Source organism: Dipodomys merriami, unplaced genomic scaffold (genome assembly GCF_024711535.1).
Source record: "Dipodomys merriami isolate MVZ:Mamm:240054 unplaced genomic scaffold, mDipMer1.0.p SCAF_25, whole genome shotgun sequence".
NCBI lineage: Eukaryota > Metazoa > Chordata > Mammalia > Rodentia > Heteromyidae > Dipodomys > Dipodomys merriami.
This window is the reverse complement of record NW_027203937.1, coordinates 7,448,167-7,473,309: the sequence shown is the minus strand read 5'-3', so window position 1 is coordinate 7,473,309 and position 25,143 is coordinate 7,448,167. Positions and strand designations below refer to the sequence as shown.

The window sequence follows — 25,143 nt, the reverse complement described above, 5'->3', positions numbered from 1 at the left end:
ATGAGTAGTGTTTCTAGATACGAGTGAACTATCCAAAAAAGAGATCAAGGAATTTAACCAAGGAATAGATAGAAAAGTTTCCAGAAAGAAAAGTATAGAATGTTGAGGAAAGGAATGTCTAAAGACATGGATAAGGCCTTTCTGAACTTATGGATTTAACAAATATTGTTAAAGTGCCCTAACTACCAAACATGATCAATGGATTCTACTCCTCCCTTCCAAAATGAATAACCAAAGCAATCTTGAGCAAAAACAATAAAGCTGGAAGCATCATATTACCTAACTTCCAAAAACCCCACAGAGAGCCAAGATGCTGGTGGTTTATGTCTGTCATTTGTAATTCTAGTTACTCACGAGGCTAAAATTCAGAGACCACATTTGGAAGCTAGCCCAGGCAGAAAAGTCTGTGAGACTCTATCTCTGAAACAACCAGTAAAAAGCAGGCCTGAATGCATGGCTCAAAGGGTAGACAACCAACTGAGCAAGCAGTGTGAAGCTCTGAGTTCAAATCCTGGTACTGAAAAAAAATCCCACACATATTTACTCCCTAAAAGAGCATGGAACCTACATAAAAGCAGATACATAGAGCAATGGAATGAAGTGAAGAGCCCAAAGTGAATAAAATTCAATCACTAAAAAGAAGACTAGTCAGCCACTTATGCCAATTGAAGAATCTAAAGGACATTAAGTAAAATAAGAAGCCAGGCACTGAAAGACAAATAATACGTGAACTCACAGGTGCAATCTAAAAAAGCTGTCTCATAAAAGAGAAAAGGATAAGAGATTACCAGGAATTTGGGTATTTGAGGGTGAAGATGGGTCTAGAAAAATATTGATCAAAGAATACAAAATATGCCACTGGATAGGAGGAAGGAATTCAAGAGAGTTATTGTACAATGTGGTTATTACAGTTAAGAATATCTTCAAAATATTTCAAGGAAATGAAGTATTATCCTTATAGCAAAAAAGTGAAATCTCCTAGTATTCACAACACAGAAGAAAATGAACGCTATATGAGGTACTGTATGTGATAATTAGTTACCATTAGTCATTCACTGTTTAAATAGATTTTAAAACAATATGTTGTTTATGGTAAATATATACAACTGTATCTGTCAATTAAAAAATAAATGAAGAAAAACTTGCAAGATCAAGCTGTGATTGACAGAGAGACAATATAGGAAAAAAAACACCTCTAATAATATTCCTACACATGAGATGTATTTACATCCAAGATGGATTCTTCAAAATAAACATTATCTAGAGCTTTAAAATATTCTCTCAAGAAAAGAAAAAAGCAAACAAACTGTATAATAAATTCCTCCAAGAAATTCCACTCCCCAACTATGATAGGCATGCTGAATGCTCTCCACACGTCCACCTCTGCTTCTCTGGACCCATCACATCTGATCATTTATTTGACAGAGAAACAGCTCCAGCTTCTGCTTTGCCTTAAATTGCTGAGATTTTTTTCCCCTCAATTAAATCACCCAGTGACAGCAGCAATTCTATTAGGCTACTTTCTTAACTCGGCACGAAGGCAGAAAGATAGCAAGGCGAAGTTTGCTACAGTATAAATCATGTTGAGAAATCACTCAGTAGCTCCAGATCCGAGTCAAAGCTATGGAACACAGGCTGACATTGGATGCTGGAAGGAAAAATACCAACCATGTTTCCCTGAGACTCAGACATGAGTCCTGCAGCCACATTTTATGTAACAGTCTGCTCAGAGGATTAGTAAAACAAAGCCTGCAAAAACCTGGAAATCCTCCTACCCACATTAAGCTAATTGAGTTGGAGACATCCGATTCATCATACTTGAGGCTTGATTTATAAGCAAGTCACCCTATCCTGGACAGAAAGGGAAATATTATGAGCTAGTTATTCTTAAACTTCAAACCCAGCAACTCTACCCTGAGCCTGTCAATACTTTAATGGTACAGACAAGAGAAGTAGAAACCAATCCACATTACTTCAAGTGACGCTGATGGCTGATACTTCTGGAAACAGGCTAGCCATGTGTTGGGAACCCTCTATGCTGGAAACCTATGGTAAATGCACCATTGCAGGTTTATGGGGGGGTAATTCCACATTAATATTTCCCTGTCTGTCTGTCTATCTGTCTGTCTGTCTGTCTGTCTGTCTGTCTGTCTGTCTGTCTGTCTGTCTGTCTGTCTGTCTGTCTGTCTCTCTCTCTCTCTCTCTTAACTCAGTGCCCTGTACCCTCCTTTTCTTTCCCCCCAATCAAATCTGGTACTCTTTAGCACTTTAGCACTTTAGACACACCTCTACGATGAGAGGATGAAACTTCTATCCAGCAGAAAGAAAAAAAACACGACAGTTAAAACATAAAAAATTTGGAGAAGCAGACTATTATTTCTGTTGGCTTGCAAGATGGTAAAAGCTTACGACACTAATAATCAAGGAAAATTGCCTTTGGAGAAAGCGTGATAAATACTGGGGCATGGAATTAGGCACAGAAGTTCTGTACCTGGCGCTCTTCAGAGATACTTGAGCAATCTCATGTCTCTTCTTGACCTTGTTGGTCCTCCCTGCTGAAGACTGTGAGAGTTCGGCCATGTCTCATAAACTCAATGCACTGGGGAAGGGGAATCCATCATTTACTGACATGTGCCAAAGATTTCTTCTCAAGAAAAACAAGAATCCCTTAACTATGGGAAGGTGGGAGGGGGAGGCCAGGAAGCTATGAAGCAGAGAAATGTGAATCATAATTTTTTATAGATGAAAGGAAACTTGAAATGCATTTCACTCAGACATTCTTAACCTCAGCCTGTGGTATACAGGGAGTCCACAGAGGGCTTGGTGTGAGTCACTTCATCCTGAGACTTTCGGCAAAATGTTGGTGGGTCTATATTGCCAGTTTTATCTGGGACATAAAAGGCTTATACTTTTCATTAATTTTTCAAAAGGGCTAATACTTTCAAAATGTGAATGTGGAGACCTGAGTCATCTCTAAAATATCTCACTGAGGAATTTCTTCTCCTCCTCCTCCTCCTCTTTTCCTTCTCCTCCCTTCCTTCCGTTTTCCTTTCTTTGCTTTGTTTCTTTCTTTGTTTTCTTTCCTCCCTTCCTCCCTTCCTCCCTTCCTCCCTCCCTTCTTCCCTCCCTTCCTTCCTTCCTTCCTTCCTTCCTACCTTCCTCCCTTCCTTCCTTCTTTCTTTCCTGCCTTCCTTCCTTCCTGCCTGCCTGCCTGCCTGCCTTCCTGCCTTCCTGCCTGCCTCCCTGCCTCCCTGCCCTTCTTTTTCTTTCTTTCTTTTTCTTTCTTTCTTTCCTTTCTTTCTTTCTTTCTTTCTTTCTTTCTTTCTTTCTTTCTTTCTTTCTTTCTTTCTTTCTTTTTTTCTTTCTTTCTTCTTTCTTTCCTTCCTCCCTTCCTCCCTCCCTTCCTCCCTCCCTCCCTCCCTTCCTCCCTCCCTCCCTCCCTCCCTCCCTTCCTCCCTCCCTCCCTCCCTCCCTTCCTTCCTTCCTTCCTTCCTTCCTTCCTTCCTTCCTTCCTTCCTTCCTTCCTTCTCCTTCTCCTCCTTCTTCTTCTCTGCATTTTCTTTTGATGCAAGTACTGGGGCTTTTACTCAGGGCCTAGATTCCATTCTTTAGCTTTAGTGCTCAAAGCTGGCACTGAACAACTTGAGTCACAGCTCCATTTTCAGCTTTACGTTGGTTAATTGGAGATTAGTCTCATGGACTTTCCTGTTTGTGCTAGCTTCAAACCCCACTCCTCAGATCTCAGCCTCCTGAGTAGCTAGGATTACAAACATGGTATAATTCAAAGTAGGGCTGGTTCCACTTCTTTAATCTTAATCGCTGCTGTAAATGTTCTTTATGATCACACTCTGCACAAATATGGGAACTGGGTTAATGGGTGTGTGGAAATTCCTCCCACGGCTTATTTCTGATGCTAAGCCAGCTCTGAATTCCCTGCTGCTTTGCAACTCTGGTAAACCAATCCATAGGAGAAATAATAGAATTTCTACTGTGCAGATCTGCATCCTCCTGATTGTTTTTCTCAGCCACAGCCTCCTTAGTGGTTACAAAAGTTCCAGAGCTCACTCAAGAGGAGGCAGATGAAGCAAATGGATTCACACTATGGATTTCAGGGGAGTTTGAGATGGGATCGACATGGTTCTGTGTCAACAATATGGATTTAGCCTTTCAGTAAAGCTGAAAACGATCTCTAACAGTATCTAACAGATAAATATCTAACAGTATCTAACAGATAAATAGACCTCTGAGCTGTGGGATGGGGTCCACCTGCTCTCTACTTCCTGGGTGACAGAAGGCAGCCTCAAGACTAGAGGTCTAGAAGCCAGGCTCCTCTCTCTCTGTCTCTCTCTGTCTCTCTCTCTGTCTCTCTCTCTGTCTCTGTCTCTGTCTCTGTCTCTGTCTCTGTCTCTGTCTCTGTCTCTGTCTCTCTCTCTCTCTCTCTCTCTCTCTCTGTAAGGCCGTGAACCTTCTCTTTTCTTTCCAATCAAGTCTGGTACTCTACCACTTGAGCCACACCCCTACTTCTCTATTTTTGGTAATTAATTGGTAATAAGAGGTTTAAGGACTTTTCTGCATAGGATGGCTTTAAACCTTTCAACTGTGATCCTCATATTTCATCCTCCTGATTAGCTAGGATTACAGGCATGAACCACCAGCATCTGACTCAGTTGTGTCTTTGATTCTTAATTTATGTGTAAAATAAAGTAGTTATATTCTCTATCTATCTATCTATCTATCTATCTATCTATCTATCTATCTATCTATCTATCTAACTTCAAAAGGCACTGCTCCATTTAAGTTCTGTGATATGAGACTTATTAATGAATACATGGCCATTCAGCAGTTTAGGGAATTTGTTGATGAATTTAAAAGTCTTTTGGTTGTGTTCATGCAAGCCCATGATCAAAATTAAAAGAAGACCATTGCTTGATAAAGGATTCCCTTCATGTAAATACAGTAGTCACCCTCACCTTTGGTTTTAATTATACTAGTCAATTATATCCAGAAGGAATGTAATAGAAAATTCTAGAAATAATCAGTTCTTAAGTATTACATCGGATATTATTCTAATTGGTGTGAAGAAATCTCACATTGTCTCCCTACATACCATGTGGATCATGAATCTTGTCCCTCCATTGTGTTCATGTTGTACGTCTTTATCTGAGTCATTTCAGTTACCAGATCAACTGTCCCAGAGCTTCTGGGTCTGTGTTATTTATCAGCCCAAAGTGCTGATGTTAACAAGTTATCACCATTTATTGTTGTTATATTTGTTGCATTTGGTTATTAGTTGTCTAATGAATTAAACTTTGTCACAAATATGCATATATTTGGACTGTGGCTTCAGCCATCCATTAGCATCTTGGACAGGTCTTGGGGACCACTACATATTGGATAGGGAAGCTCTACTTTAATTATAATAGAGAAATAACTAAATTTTTAAACTTTTGTGTTGCTGGTTTACAATTAAAACTTAGTCATTTAACTGTCTTATAATTCATTGATAAAATAACCTCAAACAAATCCTTATTCACTTCTTCCACATAGAGTTTGTGGGGGTGAAAACAGACTCTAGCAAATCAGTTCTGACGTTCAATAACTATTATTTCAGGCTGATTTCACCAGTGACCCATAACATCTGTATGTGCCTTGAGGCTTATTGGCCTCTAATGATGTTTCTTAGTGTTAGATGCAAATAGACTTCATTAAGCACTTCTTGAACACATTTGAAATGAATTTACCTGTGGCCCAAAGCTGGCCTCTAGCCCCAACATGCTCAGTGTTCTGCCAACTCATCAGGAATAAATCGTATGCCGTTGGCATGGGTTTAGTGAGTCAGCCAGCCTGGAGAGTGCATCCTAGAAGCTGTCTCTCAACTCTATCTGATCCCTAAACACTGACAGTTTGGGAGCTGGAATGAATCACTTCAGCTTGCTCTACCATGTGATCTTATAGAACATTATTAAATAAGTATTTGTGACATTTCCTTTGTAAACTGTTTTAAAGAAATTAAAAAAAATGTCTTCAGGAATACCTTTTGGACTTAGTAAGTAAAGTTAAATAGGATTTGAAGTATCTTCTGATTTCCCTGACAAATGCAGCTGTTGGTGAAGAGAGCCTTAGCTTTTCTTTTCTTCTTCTTAAGGTTTTGAGAAAAGTGGTGCTAACATACATGGCATTGTTTAGTAATTAACTGCAGCATCCTAAGTTTCAAAACAGTGCTTCTCTAAAGCTAGTGTGGAACAGAGCCACCTACTGGAGTCCCAAGAAAACAGAGCTTTAGGCCTGGAGAGGGTGGATGGGGCTGGGGCTTTGTGTGCTCTAATACACCTTGGTCTAGAACTATTGTTTAAATAACTTAACATCCATAGATTCCCCATAGATATTGGAAGCAGAAAACACTAGTAGTTACAACTATAAGGGGTTCAAGTGCAGGCTCTGCCATTCCTTGTTAGTGTTATTGAGGAATCATTAACTTCTCTGGACTAAGGCTTTCTTCCTACATACTCCCCACAATTTATAATGTAGGAGTTTGGGATCAGATCAGGTGTTTCTTGACTTTATTTGCCTACAATACAATAAGAAACACACTGAAAATGCCAGCCAATGCAGCTCTACCCCCCCCCCACTAAACTAAAAGGATTTTTACTTATGTATTCTATTTTTCTGTCTCTCCCAACCTTTCACATTTGATTTATGATATACTGAACTTTTTATTCTCATTTATTCTTCTACTCCAAAATGATCAACTAAAATGATTTTGTAGCTGCAAATGTGTGAGTGACTCTGTGAAAAATCTGGATTTGATTATTTCCATTGGCCTCTTCTGGCTTAAAACTACATTATACGGGACCTGTGTAGAATGTCTTCCTAGCTAGCAAGCATCAACCCTCAAGTTCAAATTCTGTTACTTCCAAAAATAGTGCTGTGTTCCTTCACTGCTGAATAATGGAATTATAAGAATAAGAAGTCCAGTATTGCCCTGGCTGGACTCAAAAGCCAGCTCTCTCAAGATCTACCTAAGTGAACTTAGAAAAGCTTTTAAATGTTGAGCCTATATTCCTCATCCATACAGTGACCACATGAAGGTTGATAAGTTCCCTTAGCTTCCAGTTTCCTTGAAGAAAAAAAAATTCACAGATCTGGGCTGGGAATGTGGTTTAGTGCTAGAGTGCTTGCCTAACATTCATGATGCCCTAGGTTCAATTCCTCAGTACCACATAAACAGAAAAAGCTGGAAGTAGCACTGTGGCTCAAGTAATAGAGTACTATTCCTGAGCCAAAAAGCTCAAGGACAGTGCCCAGACACTGAGCTCAAGCCCCAGGACTGGCAAAAAAAAAAAAAAAAACCCAAAAAACAAAAAAAAAAACAAAAAACCACCAATCTGGGTGCCAGTGGCTCATGCCTATAATCCTAGCTACTCAGGAGGTTGAGATCTGAGGATCACAGTTCAAAAGCCAGCCCAGACAGGAAAGTCTGTGAGGCTCTTCTCTCCAATAAACCACCACAAAACCAGAAGTGGCGCTGTGACTCAAGTGGTAGAGCACTCACTTTTTGCTGAAGAGCTCAGGGAAAGTGCCCAGACTCAGAGTTCAAGCCCCGTGACGGACCAAAAAAAACAAGATCCTTGAAATCCACTCATGAAACGAATTTCTCCCAAATGAAAGTTTTAGCAAGGATTTATTTTAGTGGAAAAGGACTAAAGTGGGAAGGAATGAAGAAGAGAGGGAAACACTTCCTCCTTTCATGCAGGAAATGTTGAAGACAAGATGGTGATTCTCATCTTGACCTTCATACTTCCTTAGCTGAGAGAATACTGTCGGGCATATTGTCTAACAATCTCCAAACATTAGACAGTAGTTCTGGGTGGGTAAGGTAAATTTCAACATAAACCTAGATGAGCTGAGAGAATTCAAAGACCAAAGTCATGCAATTATATTTCAGACTTTAGCAGCTGTTTCATATTTCTTTCCCATAGGAAGCTAGAAGTTTTGTTAAACAAATACAAATACTGTCTGTTGATTCAACAGAAATCTCTCTGTCAGAGAACCCTGATTAATACATAATTGCTTTCAATAACAAAAAATTATAGCACTTGCTCCTCACCTGTTATAATTTATAAAAATGCATTTGATCTATATTCAGGATTAGCGGTGCTTAGAAATATGTTGCTAGCCATTGGATGAAAAACAGATCCCACTTTCATGGGCTAATGGTACTATTTTCTAAAATTTAGTAAAGTTTAATGTGTGAATTCAATGTTTGTTAAATTTATTCATTTATTTATTTATTGTAGAACTTCAGGATGAACTAAGGGCCTTGTACCTGCTACTCATAGCACGTCAGCCCTACACTTAGTTCTTTTGTTTTTAGTTTGTTTATCTGATGGAGTCTCACTCCTTTGACTTAGCCTTAGACTTCAATACTCCACCTTGGCTGAGAATACAGGAATGTTCCACTAAGCCATTCTTAAATATAGTCATTAACAGTGCTTACCAAACACAAAGGTGTTACCACGATATGATGGTATTTAAAAATTTGAAGTAATAAAAATTTTAAGTGGTGTGTGTGTGTGTGTGTGTGTGTGTGTGTGTGTGTGTGTGTGTGTGTGTGTGTGTGTGTGTGTGTGTTGTTACTAGGGATTGAATACAAAGTTTCCAGCTCTTGCTCAACTTTTGTGCAAAGTGGATGCCCTACCACTTTAACAATTCTACTTCTGTCATTTTTCTGATTAATCAGAGATAAGAATATTTCAGATTTGTCTACCTAGGCTGGTTTGGAACTAAAATCCTCAGATATTGGCCTCCTGAGTAGCTGCACTTACAAGTGTGAGCCACTGGTACCTAACTAGTAATAAAAATTTTTAAAGAAATAAAAATCCTAAATGAATATATTAGTAATTATATATCCAAATTAATGTTTCCCTCCAAGTTACTTTCAAATTTATGTGTATATATTATATAATTTGTGGCTATAACATGTATTAGAATAGATTATATAATTTGTTTATATATAATAATAGGTAACTTTCTAATATATTAAAATAAATATATATTAATACATATATACAGCCAGGTGCTGGTGGCTCACATGCATAGTCCTAGCTACTAGGGAGGCTGAAATCTGAGGATTAAAGTTCAAAGCCAGCCCAGGCAGGAAAGTTCCTGTGAAACTCTTATCTCCAATTAACCACTCAAAAACCAGAATTGGAGCAGTAGCTGAAAGCAGTACAGCATTAGCCTTGAGCTGAAGAGCTCAGGGACAGCACACAGGCCCTAAATTCAATCCCTATAACTGACCAAATAAAATACATATATACTCATATATATATTCATTTTGAATGTATGTATATACATACATGTACATGTCATGTTACATGCAAACATAGATATACATATATTTGTGTGCTCTAATATCTTCTATTGCTACTATAGAAATTTCATTTCTTCATGCCATAATAAAATTAGTTGGACCACCTAAAACCCAGCTTATGCCCCCAGCTCATTCTATATTCTTTTTTTTTGACACCTCATTTTACATAGAAAAATTAGTATTTATTTTATGTCAGACTGCTATGTAGAATATAATTGCTTATCTGAGACAGGAATGTGGTCTAATGGAAAGTCATTCTCTCAAAGACAACAAGAATATGATATCAACTTGAGAGTTCATAGTTCAGTAATCTGAAATTTCTATAGTAGCAATAGAAGATATTAGAGCACACAAATATATGTATATCTATGTTTGCATGTAACATGACATGTACATGTATGTATATACATACATTCAAATACACTTCTTCTGTTTTTTTGTTTTTTGGGTTTTTTTTTTTTTGGTCATGGGGCCTGAACTCTGGGTCTGGGCGCTGTCCCTCAGCTCTTCAGCTCAAGGCTAGCGCTCTACCACTTGAGCCACAGCGCCACTTCTGGCTTTTTTCTTTCTGCTTATGTGGTGCTGAGGAATGGAACCCAGGGCCTCATGTATGCAAGGCAAGCACCCCACCACTGAGCCACCTTCCCAGCCCTACTTCTTCTGTTTTCAAATGTAAAATAATTACAATTTCCTGAGTACCTTTTGTTCAAGTACTGCTAAAGATTTTCCATGCCTTATCTCAGCCAATCCGTACTGCAACCTTCTGAATCCTATACTATTATTTCCAAGACAGGAGAAGGAAATAGACCTGTAAATTGACACAGCTAGAAAGTAATAGAGCCAAGATCGAACCACAAGATAGATACAGAAGATTCTTAAAGCTGCCTGCATTCCACTGCTGTGCATGCTGCTATTTTTCTGAGTTACCTGGAAAGAGTTAAAATATTCCCTCATCCAATCTATGTCAACACGTACCTACCTACTGTGTAAAGTCTGAAACCATTTCTGCCTGTTTTTGCTAAGGAGAAAGGATTGAATACATGCTCACCAAAAGAACTGTAATTGCTGCATTGTAATGCAGAAAGGGTGCAGGAGTGATGTAGGTAGCACTTTAAGGCACCAGAAACACGAGTATCACAAACAGTAATACAGTTGTCCTTTCTAGATGGGCAAACTCTAGGAGCACACACACACACACACACACACACACACACACACACACACACACACACATTTATGTATGTATGTATACATGTATTGTATACATGTATGTGTATATGTCCTAACCTTTCTTAGAAAAAAATCACTGAAAATCAAAAAAACAAGGAATGTGGACATCATTCCACAAATTTGTATTTCAAAAGCTAGGTGGGTTTCATTCTAGAGAGAATTACTGTAATGTGAAAAGCTATAAAATGTCCCATGCTCACCATTTTCCTCTTACTTTCCAAGGTCAGGCCCAAATGGTTAGGACTATGTGCAATATGCTGTTGCTACTATTTACAATGAAAGATAAGCGAGGCAAAGAATGTTTCATTACATAGAATTTCCATTAGGAGCTTCCATTCTTGATCATTATCTTTCAAGCCATTTTTCATTCCACTACTTCCTTTTCTAGCAAAGGCAGGGCCCCAAATAAAATGTATTATCACAACTATGCAAATCTCAGTCAAACCTTTCTTTTGTCATTATTAGCCAGGAACTTCTCAATTTAGCCTCTCAAATCCCCATTTGTTTGTTTGTTTTTCTCCAATACCAGATGTTTCCAGAATCATCAGCTCAGCTACTTCCACCATCTAGTGGCAAGAGACAGAAGTGAACAGATTTTATGCTTTGGAAAATTACTACTACTCTAAAACAGCAAAAATCAATGAAGTCATTTTCTAGTGGTCTCAAAAAATTATGATTAGAAACAAAATATCAGACTATTTTATTCAATTAGAAGCCAGCCCCCTTGTAACAATTTAGGATTCCATGTCACTACCTGGATTTTTGTTGTTGTCTTGTTATTCTTAAATTTTGCTTTTCTTTTGTTAGAAGGTCTTCTTGTAACAAGTCAAGTAAAAAGCATCCACTACATGGCCAATATGACCTGAGGAATTGTGGAAGGGGTTGCATATCCTTGTTCATATAGAATAGGATTCCACTTTTATATATATATGTATATATATGTATGTATATATATGTGTGTGTGTACATATATACGTATATATGTATATATACAAACATATATATGCATATTATATCTATCTATCTATCTAGATAGATAGATAGATAAATAAAACTCAGGTAGGAAACTAGAAACATTGTAGGAGGAAGGGCTGACTCTGGCAAATGACTCATTGCTTCATGATCTTAGTAGGTCTTTCTTTTCCACAAAGCCCCTAATGTGTGGGGGTGGTCCTTCTCTGCAGGGCTCAGCATTTCTTTCATCTTTCTTGAGAAGTCTCATCCATAGTCATGGCTGCTACACCTTGAAGAATCCCCTGTTCCCATTTCTAGGCAGATCTCCTTCAGTTCCTATGTCTTTTATATTAAACTGCCCATTGAACATTTCTACTTGGATAAAAGATAAATTCCAATTACTTGAATTACTCAAACTTAAATAGAATCGCTCCATGTGCTTTCTGCTGCTCTAAAGTTTGTTTGTGTATAGGCATTGTGTGGGGGGGGGTGGTGTGAGTGTGGGTGTGTGGGTGTGTGTGCACACGCATGCGCACACGCACTGGGATGAAACTCAGGGCCTTACACAGGCTACAAGTGCTTTAGCAGAGAGCTACTTTGCCAGCTATTCTGTAGGCATTTGTCATTCATTGTGTTAATACTTCCTCTGCCCAATCAATCAAATAAACATTGAGAATTAAACTCAATCTGTCATCTTCCTTCTATATTTGAGGTATTAAAGTCCTGACAATAAACTTTCTAATCAACCCCTTATTCTACCTCTAATACCTTAGCTTTATCTTAGAGCAAGTCTTAGCTTTTGCATTTTATGTGATGCCTTTGATTCTAAAACCATTCTTTCCTTATTTTCCTTCAACTGTGCTCTATAACATGAATAACTTTCTAATGTGTAAATCAGGCTGCTTCACACGCTCTATTTCAAATTCTGTAGTCACCCCTCATGACCTACAAGGTGAAGTGCAGTCCCTAAGTAAGACCCTTCAGGACCTGATTTCTCCTATCCTCCAGGCCCTACAAACTACACACTCGCACCACACCCTTAATCATGTTTTATTCCTTTGTTTTAGTCTACTACCTGTAAATCCCAGAACTCTCTCCTACAGTCTCACGACTGCTGGAGATACACCTCCCTTATCTCTTATTGCCTTCAAAATAAAACAACATCAAAATACTCCTCTTGAAATTCTCTAATCAATTACACCTGTCCCCTATACACCCAGATCCTGGGACTAAATAACTCATCTTTGCCGCTTTCTTTATTGTATATACAACATGGTGTACTATAGGTCTCTAACTCCTACCGTGGGAATGTAATCACAGTATGACAGCAATGTGAAGACTCGTTTCTTTTGTATCTTCAAGGAATGACAGTGACACTCAAGATTTTGTAGGTCAGAAAAGGTTTTACTGAACGAGTAAATCAATCAATATTGGGAGATTTTAATATTAAAATTAACAGTTTCAGAAATACAAGGTGCTTTCCTCAAGGTTACCCAGGGAGAAATTATCAAGTCAGAATTCATGCATGCATTTGCTTGGCTCCAGAGTACATGGCATTTTAAAATAACCATCCTACATGAAGCTTGGAGGTAATAAAAACTTGGATAGTACACAAAAAGAGAAGTGAGAAAGCATGGAAACACATAGATAAATAAGACTATGGAGAAACATATACTAAACATTAGGCCCAAGGTTTCGTTTAGACATTGGAATAATAAGAATACTTGCTACACCTCATAACAACCATCAATAGCCATATAAAAACCTCTCACTTTTGTGTATTCTATATTCCCTCTATGTGAACTTTATTGCTCAGGGCTCCTCTATTTCAATATGAGTAGATGTCTCTAAGGACATTGTAACTTGAGCAAGCTCACTCAGCTAATTGGTTCAGTATTTGAAGTTGGCTGCTTCTCATTTCAGGGTTGGAATAAAACATCATACACTTTTCTACTATGTACCTGACATCGTTTTTCTCAAAGAATATCTCCCAAACTAAAACAAAATTTTACTCAAAAGAAAGGATCCCATGATCAAATACATTTGGGAAATATTTTGCACTAACCTTATCCCTGCCTTAGAGGTTAAATTGTATATTATCATATTAAAGGCTCTAAGAAATCCTACAATAAGTTAAGGTATTTTAAACCTTGCAGAAATCATATTTACCCACCTGTCCCCTGATTTTTCTTAAAATGCAGAAAAAAATATCTCACCAAATATAAGGCTGGGAAATACTAGTCTCGGCATCATTGCAAATACCAAGAAACAAGTAAAAAAAGGAAAAGAAACCAAAATTAAAAATAAGGTGTACTTCAATTCCTAGTAGCTTACACATTGACTCAGAGAAAGTAGAATGGCAAATGTAGACGTCAGCATATTACATAGTTCAGCAAATCCCATTTTGACCAATAGAATAAAGCATATTTCAAAATGCTAATCACACGAGTAAATGCATGTACTGTGGAGTGCTATGATTATTCGGAGTTGGGGAAGGCTTTGTGGGGGAAGAGGCTTTATAGTAATGTTAGCTAATACATACTTTACTGTGAGCAGGTCATAGCATGGATAGTAAGAAAATAATGAGACAAAGTACACATGGCAATCCTTTTATGTCTACTCTCTCAATAAGGGCATAGATATCACCTCACCATTTTTAACTTTCAAATCCCCAAACACTTCTCAGAACCGTTTCTTCTAATCTCAGCTAAAATTAGAAAACAGACAATCATGTTTATCTGGTTAGAAAAATTTATACCAATTTATAAAATGTCACTCTCACTTTCCGGTCAATAGTCACTGGTGGTTTTAAGGTAAGATTTTTAAAAATATTCCCTAGCAAATACTGCTAATGTTAATTATAGGACACCATAAATTTTTACATACATGCAGATGTATGTAAATCAGTGTTAAATTATGAAGTTTAGAATGGATAAAATTCTGTATCAAACATTATGATGTAAAGAAGAGGAGGATAACAGTTCTCTCTTCTCTCTCTCTCTCTCTCTTCTCCCTCTCACCATCTTCCTTTCCTTCTTTATTCTCCTCCTTTCTTCTTCTCTCTAAAATATCTCTGAATACAGTGCTCTGCTGGGTAGCGGTGGTTTTGCAGAACTTAAAACTTAGCAATTTTTAAGTAAGACCATAGTGGCTCATATCTGTACTCTTAGCTCTCAGAAGGCTGAGCTCTAAGGATTACAGTTTGATGCCAACCTAAGCAGGAAAGTCTGCGAGACTGATCTCTAACCACCACAAAGCTGAAAGTGTAGCTGTGGCTCAAGTAGCAGAGCTTCTGCTTTAAGGAAAGAAGCCACGAAACAGTGTCAGGCCTTCAGTTCAAGCTCCAGTACCAACACACACACACACACACACACACACACACACACACACACACACACACACACACACACACACACATTTTGAATTCTGGCACAGAAAGAATAAGTGGTATGTAATTATAACTATAATTCCAGTTGCTCAGGATAGTGACATGAATATTTAAATCATGTTCTATCTTCTTTGTCTGTCCATAACCTAACATACATAGTAGGTACTAATGTATATTAGACAGACCTAAACTGAAAAGAAAAATCCTCATGCTTTACTACAGACCAATATTTCTTAGAAGATTCAAGTTAGCGCCTGAAGAGAAAGCATCCCTATCTTGTGGCAAGGAAAACAAATTCCCTTGAATTCACTACTAAATTGCATTTCTCCTTCCGAACTCATTCTTCACCCTGGTCCAGGCCTGCTAATGAAAACAGGCTAAGCCAGCCCATTTATCACGCAGGCAGCTGGTGGGCACTGAAGACAGATGAATCTGAGAATGGAGGCTTCAAGTAATACAGGAAGATGGAAGAAATGATCACTCAGCTAATGATCAGAGTTTGCTCAGTTCCAACACTTAAACTGTTACCCACCAATCTCACACTGTATTTAAGCATGCCATATGTAAATTCCCAATTAACACCTAAGAGCCACATTGTAGGATTTGAGGGATACTATCTGGTTATACGTTTTCCTTCTTATTCCTTTTAATACTTAACCTGAGAACTCTAGACAGATCAAAGGAAGCAAAAAGTTGGAAAAGAATTGCATTCTTAATTGAGAGTTTGAATTTTCTTTGCATTTCCCTGATTCTAATAATAACACACTAAGCTTTAATCAAGGCAAGTTTTACAAACACTTGAACTGTAATAATACAATAACCCTTAACTTGATTAAGAAATGTATCCCATTGCTATTAAAATATGTGTGTTTGAATTTGGTGCTGCAATGCCAGCTGAAGCTAGCTTGTACTAGCTGTGAAAACATTTTGTGCCTCAATTTCCCAGTCATCTCTGTAGCTTTAAGTTGGGAGCCTGAAATTAACCGTAAGGGATGTATTGATATCAGAAAAAAGTGGCAAACATTATAAAGCAGGGCCTTTTCCTCTCCTTGGAGGAAAAAAAAATGTACACATTTATCCCTATCCTGATTGCTGATAGAAGAAAGGTACACAGAGTCTCTTCCTCAAGAAGATCTAAAAGCACATCTTATTTAATACAAATAACACCTCTTAGAGAGTCATGAGGAGAAAGGACTGGTCCCAAAATAGCTGCCTCCTGCCCTTGCTGCAGGATCCCCAGATGAACTTCCTTTCCTTCCTCTTCAGAATACCTGGGGCTGCAGGAAGAACTGGCAGGTTGAGAGGGGAATGCAAACCAATGTTAACCTAGGTGAAACACATCAGGGGGTCTCAGTCATATTCATGTGTATTTTTAAAAGTAGTGTCTCAATTAAAAACAATACCACTACAAAAATGCCATCAACCACACCTTCAAAAAGAACAGAGTAGCTGGGCACCAGTGGCTCAGGACTGTAATCTTAGCTACTCAGGAGTCTGAGATCTGAGGATCACAGGTCAAAGCCAGCTTGGGCAAGAGAGTTGGTGAGACTCTTATCTCCAATTAATCACAGAAAAAACAAGAAGTGGTGTTGTAGCTCAAGTGGTAGAGTGTTAGCCTTGAGCTAACACTCACTTCCAGAGTTCAAGTCCCAAGACTGGCAAAACTAACAAACAAATAAAAAAAAGAGTAGATAAGTTAAAAGGAAAATAAATTAAACAAAACTAACAAAACTAAAGTTAAGGAAAACCACTGAAGCTGAAGATAAGCAACTCTGAGGTTCCTGGAGTGCAAGGAATAAAAGGAAATGGGAAAAACATAGGATACCTGATCTTCAGAAAAAGCAACCCCCTTAACTCTCTAATTAATAGACATTTTTCAAATGAAGTATTGAATAGCCTAGAACATAAGGGTATAATCACCCAATCTTGTATTTAGATCATTGTCATGTAGATGCTGAAGATTTAATATAGACAATGAAGAGTCCTTAATGCTATCATCATCATCATCATCATCATCTTCATCAACATCATCATTTTGATTGGACCAGTATTGATTATCCTATGCAGCATAAAGCCTCCAAGGGAGCTGATTAGACAGGAAAGGGAAAAGACAAATTGAGAGAAAAGGAAGAAGGGAGGTTCCCTAGAGGTGTTTAGTTGTAGAAGGAGCCTTCCCACCAGTTAGAATAAAACTGAAATATAAGCACTCATTAAGACCAGCCCCATCTCCCAGCATTGCCCTTGTCTTTTTATCATGGTGAGCCTAGACAGCAGAGACAACAGGTCCCTGCAGAAGAAAAACTGCCATCTGAAATGAATATAATCGTTGTTACTAAGAGCTCAAACCTTAGAGTCTATTTAGTTTTCTTTCCTGCCAAAGGAACCCTAACCAAGTCCTCATGGGCCTTGGAGGATTCTGGAGACAAGAAGTATTCTATCCCCAAGGGGTTTAACCCTGTGAGAAAGGATGGTTTTATGATCATCTCAAAAGTATGGTCTTGTCAGAAAGGCACAGTGTACCAACCATCTACATGACAGCTCTGTCATTGTCTCTTGAAGTAGAAAGGCATGTTCTATGTGTCCCAACCCTTCATCTTTTCTCCTCTACATTAAATAGATTTATTTCTACTAATAACAAATCATTTTCAAAGCAACTCTGGAAACATGCACAAGAAGTACCAGAAGGACGTTTACATCTTTTATATATCATGTCATATTTACTAGGATGTAACAATTGTAATTTATTGATAGTACAATCAACTAGTAGGAATGGTAATTGATAGGTTCTTAGGATATCGGAATATTTAACATGAACCAAAATGAGCAGAACCTAGCTAACAACGATAGAGCATGAGACTCTTAAACTGCACCAAAATTCAGAGCAATCCTAAATATAATTTAAATTTTCTTCTACTTTATTAGCCACCATCCAAAGATCCCAGAAAATCTTAGAGACAGTTGTGTAGATGCATGTATTTTCTTGTGTTACAGTTACATGGAATGTCAGGGGAATAGTGTTCTGGATAATGAAAGAAAATTTTCTTTACTAACAGTAAAGGTATTAAATGTCAGGATTTTATTTTCTTATTTCAATTCCCTTAAATTACAGTCATATCTATTTCTGTTTATCTTTTAATAATTTAATTAGCATTTATAAGAGTTTTATCTGAAGCACCAAGAAAAAGATAAAGACAACTGGAAAAATTTTATTCTCATTTAATTTTCCCTTCTTGTCAAAATACTTGTGATCAAGAAATTGTTTAAAAACTTTAAAACACATAGAAAGTACAGAAAAATATGTATATTACTCAATAGAAATCTGGTAAACAATTTCTCCTCAGATAAAATTGGTGTTGAGAAGTCAACTCCCATATTTTCTTTTTCAGATTAGACAGCAAAGCTACCATTAAGTGTGATTGTGATATATTTGCTCCCTTTGTTTTTTTCTAGGACCAGGAATGTAGAAGGACTGAGAACCTTCAAACCAAACCATGGTATACTCTTGAGTTTAAAACGACTAAGTAAATGGATTATTTTCCTCTCCATTTTTCATTCTTGGCTCTTCCCTTAGCCATTCCCAACAACAAAAAGGATTTTTCCAGACATTCAGACACCTGCAATAAAAATAGGCCCCAGATATACTAGGTTGGCTTCCAACTCAGAGAGACCCTTTGGCAGGCAATGACGTGCCTCTCTTATATTTTTAAAGAACCACATCAGTGAAGACCAACAACCAGCAATGAAGACCAACAACCATCAGCAGCTATAATATTTGAAGAGCAAGCTCACTGACCTTCAGAGGAGAAATGTGTGACTGCAAAACGTATCCGTGGACATTTTCTATTTGAGATAGGTTCTTTTCCGATACATGCACAAGTTCTGGCCCTCTTACTTCATGAGTTAGCCGAGGTAAGGAATGATCGTGTGGAGCATCCTCATCTTGATATCGATACTTCTAGGAGAAAACCAGACAATGGAAAAGAAAGTCATCAGTCTTTGCAAAGGATTCAAGTCTGCACATTACATTCTAACCCTCTTAGCAGCTTAGACGGTGTGTCTATTGTTAACTCCAACCAACTTCACCATAGACACTTGATGATCACCATAACCCAGGTTAAGAAGGAACAAAATTGGATCAGTATTAACCACTGCATATGAGTAAGTTTTGCCTGACAATTTTATGAGCTACAGGAGTAGGATAATAAATGAGACAAAGGAAATTTACTGAAGTCCTGAGCTGGTGGCTCCTGCTTGTAATCCTAGCAACTCAGGAACCTAAGATCTGAGTGTCATGGTTCAAAGCCAGCTTGAACAAGAAAGTCTGTGACTCCTATTTCCAATTAACCAGCAAAAGTCTCAAAGTAAAGATGTAGCTCAAGTGGCAGAGCACCAGCTTTGAGCTAAAAAGCCAAGCAAGAGGTCAAGGCTCTGTGTTCAAGGACCAGTACTAGGGGAAAAAGAGAAAGGAAATGAAAAGGGAAAAAGGACTTAAATGAGTGGAGTAAGTCTTCCAATAACAATAATTGCCTAGCATATGCTAAAAATTTCAGATTACAGATAGAGAAGAAAAAGCATTGTGTTAAATAATGGAATTCTTATAGGTCCAACTAGGTTAGCTTAATTTTGTTTCAGGATTTGTGAAAGCCTTAAGTTTCCCCCAAAGTAAGAAAACAATCACCATCCATATTATTTGTGGTAACCTGAAAGGGAAGACAATTTGCTCTTCTTTTACTTCACACGAAGCATGTTGATTTTGGCTCATTGGATTGTAGGACTAAAGATCACCCATTTTAGGAATGAAACTACCTTTTTAGAGCTTCAAAAATCAAAATAAATCACATGGCTCTACTTCCATGATCCCTGAAGAGAAAGAGACAATGTTTTCTCATTTCTTATTTTTCTTTTTCTTTGCTCTTAACCATCTTAAGAGAAAAAGCAGCTACACGACTATACAGATAGGAGAATCCTAAGTCCTCACACACATGCTGGCAAAGGCCGTGGTTTGAGCCTTTCAGGCAGATCTTAGGGGCTTTTCAAGGAGGGAAGAAGGACAAAGACAAGAAATGATGAAGGCATTCATCTTTGATCGAAGGCTCAGTCTCCATCTTCAGCCTTAGCCTGGGCCTCTATGGCTGGGTACTCTTTCTCTGTCTCTCTGTGCCCCTTCCCTTTTCCTTTGGAGGTGTCCCTCTAGAGTCCCCATTACTGAAAGGTTTACACCCTGCCTCACCTGTGATCTTGCTAATAAAATGCTAGTTTGCCTTGGTCCCCCATAGGTACTGAAATATTATCGTAGCACCATCTCAGCTTTAACTGTCATGTATAATACTTTTCTAGAGCCCCATTATGTTAACACCAACAGGTTATTGGAACATGTCTTCATTACAAAGCTATTCACTCATCTTTTAGATGAAAAACAGGTTTTTGTGAACATCAGTTCTCAGTGACAGTAACAAGACCACCCAGGGTTTGTAATTTAATTTGATGTTCACTCCTTCTTAGAAGTAAATTATTTATCAGTACTTGTATTTTCCAACGAATGTACAATGCAGTCTTAATCTCAAAGCAAAAGTCATATTTAGCAATGTCACAACAAAGTTTGTGAAGGACTCTCACTTTCTATCTCCGTTACTACCACTCAGCTATGATGTTCCTTTTTACCTGTGACAACATTGACTTTCAGAGCAATTAAAGCATGTATCCAAGGTCACCTGACTATACGACATCAGGTCTGGGACTGTCTAAATCTTTTGAATCTAAATCCTCTTTCCACCCATGAACCCCTTTCTATCTCCATAAGCAGATGAAGCCTAAGTCTGATAACTGAATTGACAATAACATCACTAAGAATACAAATAAAATTAGGCCAGAGCACTTCTATAAACTTCAAACATCCTCCTAGAAATGAATGTGCCTGAGAAATAGGGATCAATATTTTGCATTTATTCTTGATCATTTATGCTTTCATTAGGAGTGAAATAATGCCAAACAGAAGACCATCTTAGTGTCTGGGCTTAGAACTCATCTATACCCACATTACACCTCTTTACTAGTTTTTTTTCCTTGCAGAAACACTGCTCTCTATGTAATTAGCTGAGCCAAAAATGTAGAAGTCAATTAGATGCTATCCTCTCTTTCACCCCCTACCATCTGCCAATTTAGTAAATCACAAAGTCTTCCTGGCTTCTATGCTAAATGATCCCTGAGTGTAGTTCTTCCTTACTTTCCCAGCTCCCACTACCTTCTCTGCCCACATTCAGGATCCCATCAGCTCTCAGCTGGTCACAGTTAGACTAACTGTACCAACTCCCTTTTAGACTTCCCTTCATGTGCCTACCCGGCAATGCACCATGGGACTTTCTAAACTGTGCACTGATAAAGCTACTCAGAAGGCTGCAATCTGAATATCACAGTTCAAAGCCAGCTGAGCAGGAAATTCCATGGTGCCTTCAATCAAGAGGTTCAAACAGTAGAGTGCTAGAATTCAGTGGAAAAAACTATTTAACAGCATAAAGCCCTTAGTTCAAGCTCTAGTGATAGCATACACACACACACACACACACACACACACACACACACACACCACGAATAAAATAAACTATTATGATCCCAGGTTCAAGTGAAAAAGACAACACATTGTCTGCTCCCTATTTATTGTAAAAACATCAAACATTTAAGTAACGTATACCTTTCCTCATCATTCTGTAATGTATGCTGAAGAAATAAATTGAAAGAATAGTTTTGTCCTTGGGAAGACCATACCACTTCTAGGTGAGTTACACATGTACACAGCTAAGCATACATAACAGTCCCAACTATGGGTGTTAACTGCATTCTGTTGGAGCAGAAATAAAACTTCCCAATTTGAAACAGGGTCTCACTAAAGTGGTACAGAGGGGAAAAAGGACATGTGATCAGAGAGGTTGATAGTTGAAGCAACAGCAAATTCACTCCAATCTGTGCAAGGCTCATAAGTAGCACACAACTCAGGATGATTGCCCTTAGATAATAGAAACAAATAGAGACAAACCCTGTCATGTGACCTACACTCCAAAACAGTTGGTAGGATCAGCCTCTAGCAAGATTACAACTGCCTCCACACTCCTGCAAAGAGTCTTCTTACTCCCTGCTGGCTTCTCCTAGGAAGTGCCGAAAGCCAGACAGCGAGCAGTCCTCACCTAGTGAACTTGGTCTCAAGCTGAAATGGAACTGCACACTTGATGAACAGTGTGGCAGGGGACAAGACTAATGGCAGGCTGGCATCCAGTGCAGGCGATTGGGAACCACCCAACAGATTTCGGACCTCCAACCAATGCTTCCTATACTTTCTTTTCATTTTTCAGGCTTCCAGTAGGAAAGACAATGACAAGGATTGATGAGAAAGTTTAACTCAAACTAACATTTCCCAGGGAAGTGCGCTGATATAATGTATAGATTTCTCTGCTAATATTCTAATCTTGATTTCTTTTGGCTGGATCAAAGTTTTGATTGGCTTGTAATACTAAGCCCAATATTAACATCAACAATAATGTTTATGCTAAAATCAATACAAATATGAATCCTAACACTAGCACGATATTAAAATTAATGGTAATAACAGCCACAGTTAATACATCAGGAACCATACTAAATGCTTTGTATCATTACCATCAGAGAAAGAGTTGCTATTATCCTTTCTAGGTTCAGGTAGTTACCAACCTGGTGCATGGCTAATAAGCTTTCAAATGCTTATTAGTGTGACTAGAAGTAGACTATTTAAATCATATTTTAGGATGGCTATGACTCAAGGCTCTTTGCCTCCAAAAACCAGCACTTTTAGGAGATCATCAAAAATCACCTAAAAGAAAGATTAAACAATCTGCTGAGGTCATATCCTGATTTAAGCATCAGTTCCAATGTTACGAAAAACTCTGAGTGACTTCTCATTTTCAGGGCTTTGTCATACAAGTGCAAATGTCATTTTATACTTCTTACAAAGGGAGGCCCTCAGAGAAAGGCCCCTACTTTGCAGTCTGGGCCTTCTCCTTTTCTCTTCAGTCTGGTCCACTAGAGGGACCTCTAGGAAGAAGTCTTGTAAACAGATACTTGTTCTTCCAGCTCTAAAACCAGGAGAGGCAGGGAAAATAATTAAGATAGGAAACATTGTCTCTAGTTCCCTGTCTTAGTTCATTCTGTTTCTAATTGCTGGAATCCCATCCTCTTTCCCCTTCTTACATTTAACCCTCCTCTCCATCCTAGACTCCACTGGCAAGCCTTTTTGGTTTCTGATAATCAGATATAAAAGATATCCCTTTCATAGGTTTCCACATGTCCTACTACAGGACAACTTTTTATTGTAATGGCCTGTTCATCTCCCTTGGGTGCCACAAGAGCATGGAGGGAGCCTTTTCCATCTCTGAACTTCCAACCTACATGACAGTTGACAGACCAATCAATGTGGATTATTTTGTCATTGTTGTGTGAGTCCCCAGCCCTGAACTCAGGCACTGGGCTCTGTCCTTGAGCTTTTTGTTTGTTTGTTTCTCAAGGCTAGTACTCTACTGCTTGAACCACAACCCACTTCCAGCTTCCTGATACTTAACTGAAGATTAGAGTCCCACAGACTTTCCTACCTGGGAAAAAGGCTTTGAACTGTGATCGTCAGTTCTCAGCCTCCTGAGTAGCTAAGATTATAGGCATGAGCCACTGGCATCCAGCTCAATATAAGTATAATAAAATTGTCCTTAACTCATCAGGGCAAAAATATGATCCCAGTAAGCCAACACATGATCATTCTCGTGTTCTTTTACTACCCCAAGCTAACACAGAGATGAACAAAGTTAGAGTCTGACCAGACTGCTTGTGCGTCTTGGCAATGCCTGTGTGAGTCAGAACCATGCTGAGTAGTTCCCTTAATTCAAACACAGGGGTCTACACAGGTTCGATCCATCCCTACTGGTTCTCCAATAGCTTGGAAGATGATGCTGAGCTGGTCCAGTGAATGATCATTGATCCAAATATTGAAAATCTTTCAGCTTCCCATCAGTAACTAAAAAACTGAGTTTGTATTTCTGTTGCTGCATGAAAAGCTCTCTGCTTCCCCCTGGCAGCAAAATTTGAAACTGCACTGTTGAAAAAGAAAGGGAGGGGAGAGAGGAGAGGTAGAGACATATGTGTTGAGAGCCACAGGAGAGAATGAATCAAAAGCTAACGAATGCCAATGTGCTTTGTACACATGAATAGTCAGTAGTATTATAATACCTAACAATTAGTGGATTCTAGCTATGAGCACTTTTTCTAGACTGTCAAAGAAGTCATCATACTCATGACATTTAGCAACACTGTAATGCACCTACACAGAGTTCCTTATACAATGTCTGACATTTAAGAAATATTCAAAACTTTTTAATTCTGCTGCTTCTGTTAACTCCCATTGACACACATCTTTCTCTGTGCCAGGTCTACCTCTCCTTCTTTAATCTGAGTCCCTTCTGGGGGGAAGGAAGTTACCTCCTCCTGCCAGCTGCATAGTTGTGTGTACAGTGGACCAGATTGACGGAATGTTGCTACTAGACAAAAATCCTCTTAATCTTTAAAAAACCTGTACTTTGGAAAGCATGCCAGTGGCTCAGTCCTGAAATCCTAGCTGCTTAGGACAAAGAGATTTGGAGGATCACAGACCTACTCGCCACTACCCCCCCCCCCCCCCGTCAACAACAACAAAAATCCTTAAGTTCCATTGCCAAAATAGTTATCAAAAAGCCAGACTGGAGGAGCACTCAGTGGGAAAGCACTAGCTAAGCATGCAAATCCAGCAAGAATGTGTGGCACTGAGTGCAGGGAGATAAATTGTGCTTTGGCATAAAGGAAGAACATGTTTTGGTAGAAAGTGGAGTCAGTATGAACATGCTAACCAAATTTTAAAGGAAAAGTAATGATTCCAGGAAATATGTGAGTCCAGCTCAGAATAAGGAGAAAATCGAGGTGGTGAGGGACACATCCTCAAGAAATGAAGTACACAAAGTTAGGGGATTTCTCTTCCTCTCCAAACTGTACAAACTTAGATTCCACAATTGCTCTGATGAAGTTCTGAGAAGGATTGAACTCAGGGCCTTACACTTGCAAGGCAAGTACTTTCTCACTTTATTTATGCCATCAGAACTTGAAAACTATATTTTGTTTGGACACTTTGATGTTCATCTTTAGCACTTTCGCTTAG

General features: G+C 38.5%; 1 protein-coding gene across 20 annotated transcripts in view; it reads right to left on the bottom strand.

The window, feature by feature from the left end:
• Dlg2 (discs large MAGUK scaffold protein 2) overlaps positions 1–25,143 on the bottom strand; it is a 2,075,786-nt gene that overhangs the window by 1,032,747 nt on the left and 1,017,896 nt on the right. For 16 of the 20 annotated variants that reach the window (XM_070034861.1, XM_070034862.1, XM_070034867.1 and 13 more), the window contains one exon: positions 18,739–18,900. In XM_070034861.1, the coding sequence (XP_069890962.1) occupies positions 18,739–18,900 (162 nt within the window). The remainder of the gene's footprint in view (positions 1–18,738; positions 18,901–25,143) is intronic. The other 4 variants (XM_070034880.1, XM_070034878.1, XM_070034873.1 and 1 more) reach the window with 1 other exon arrangement.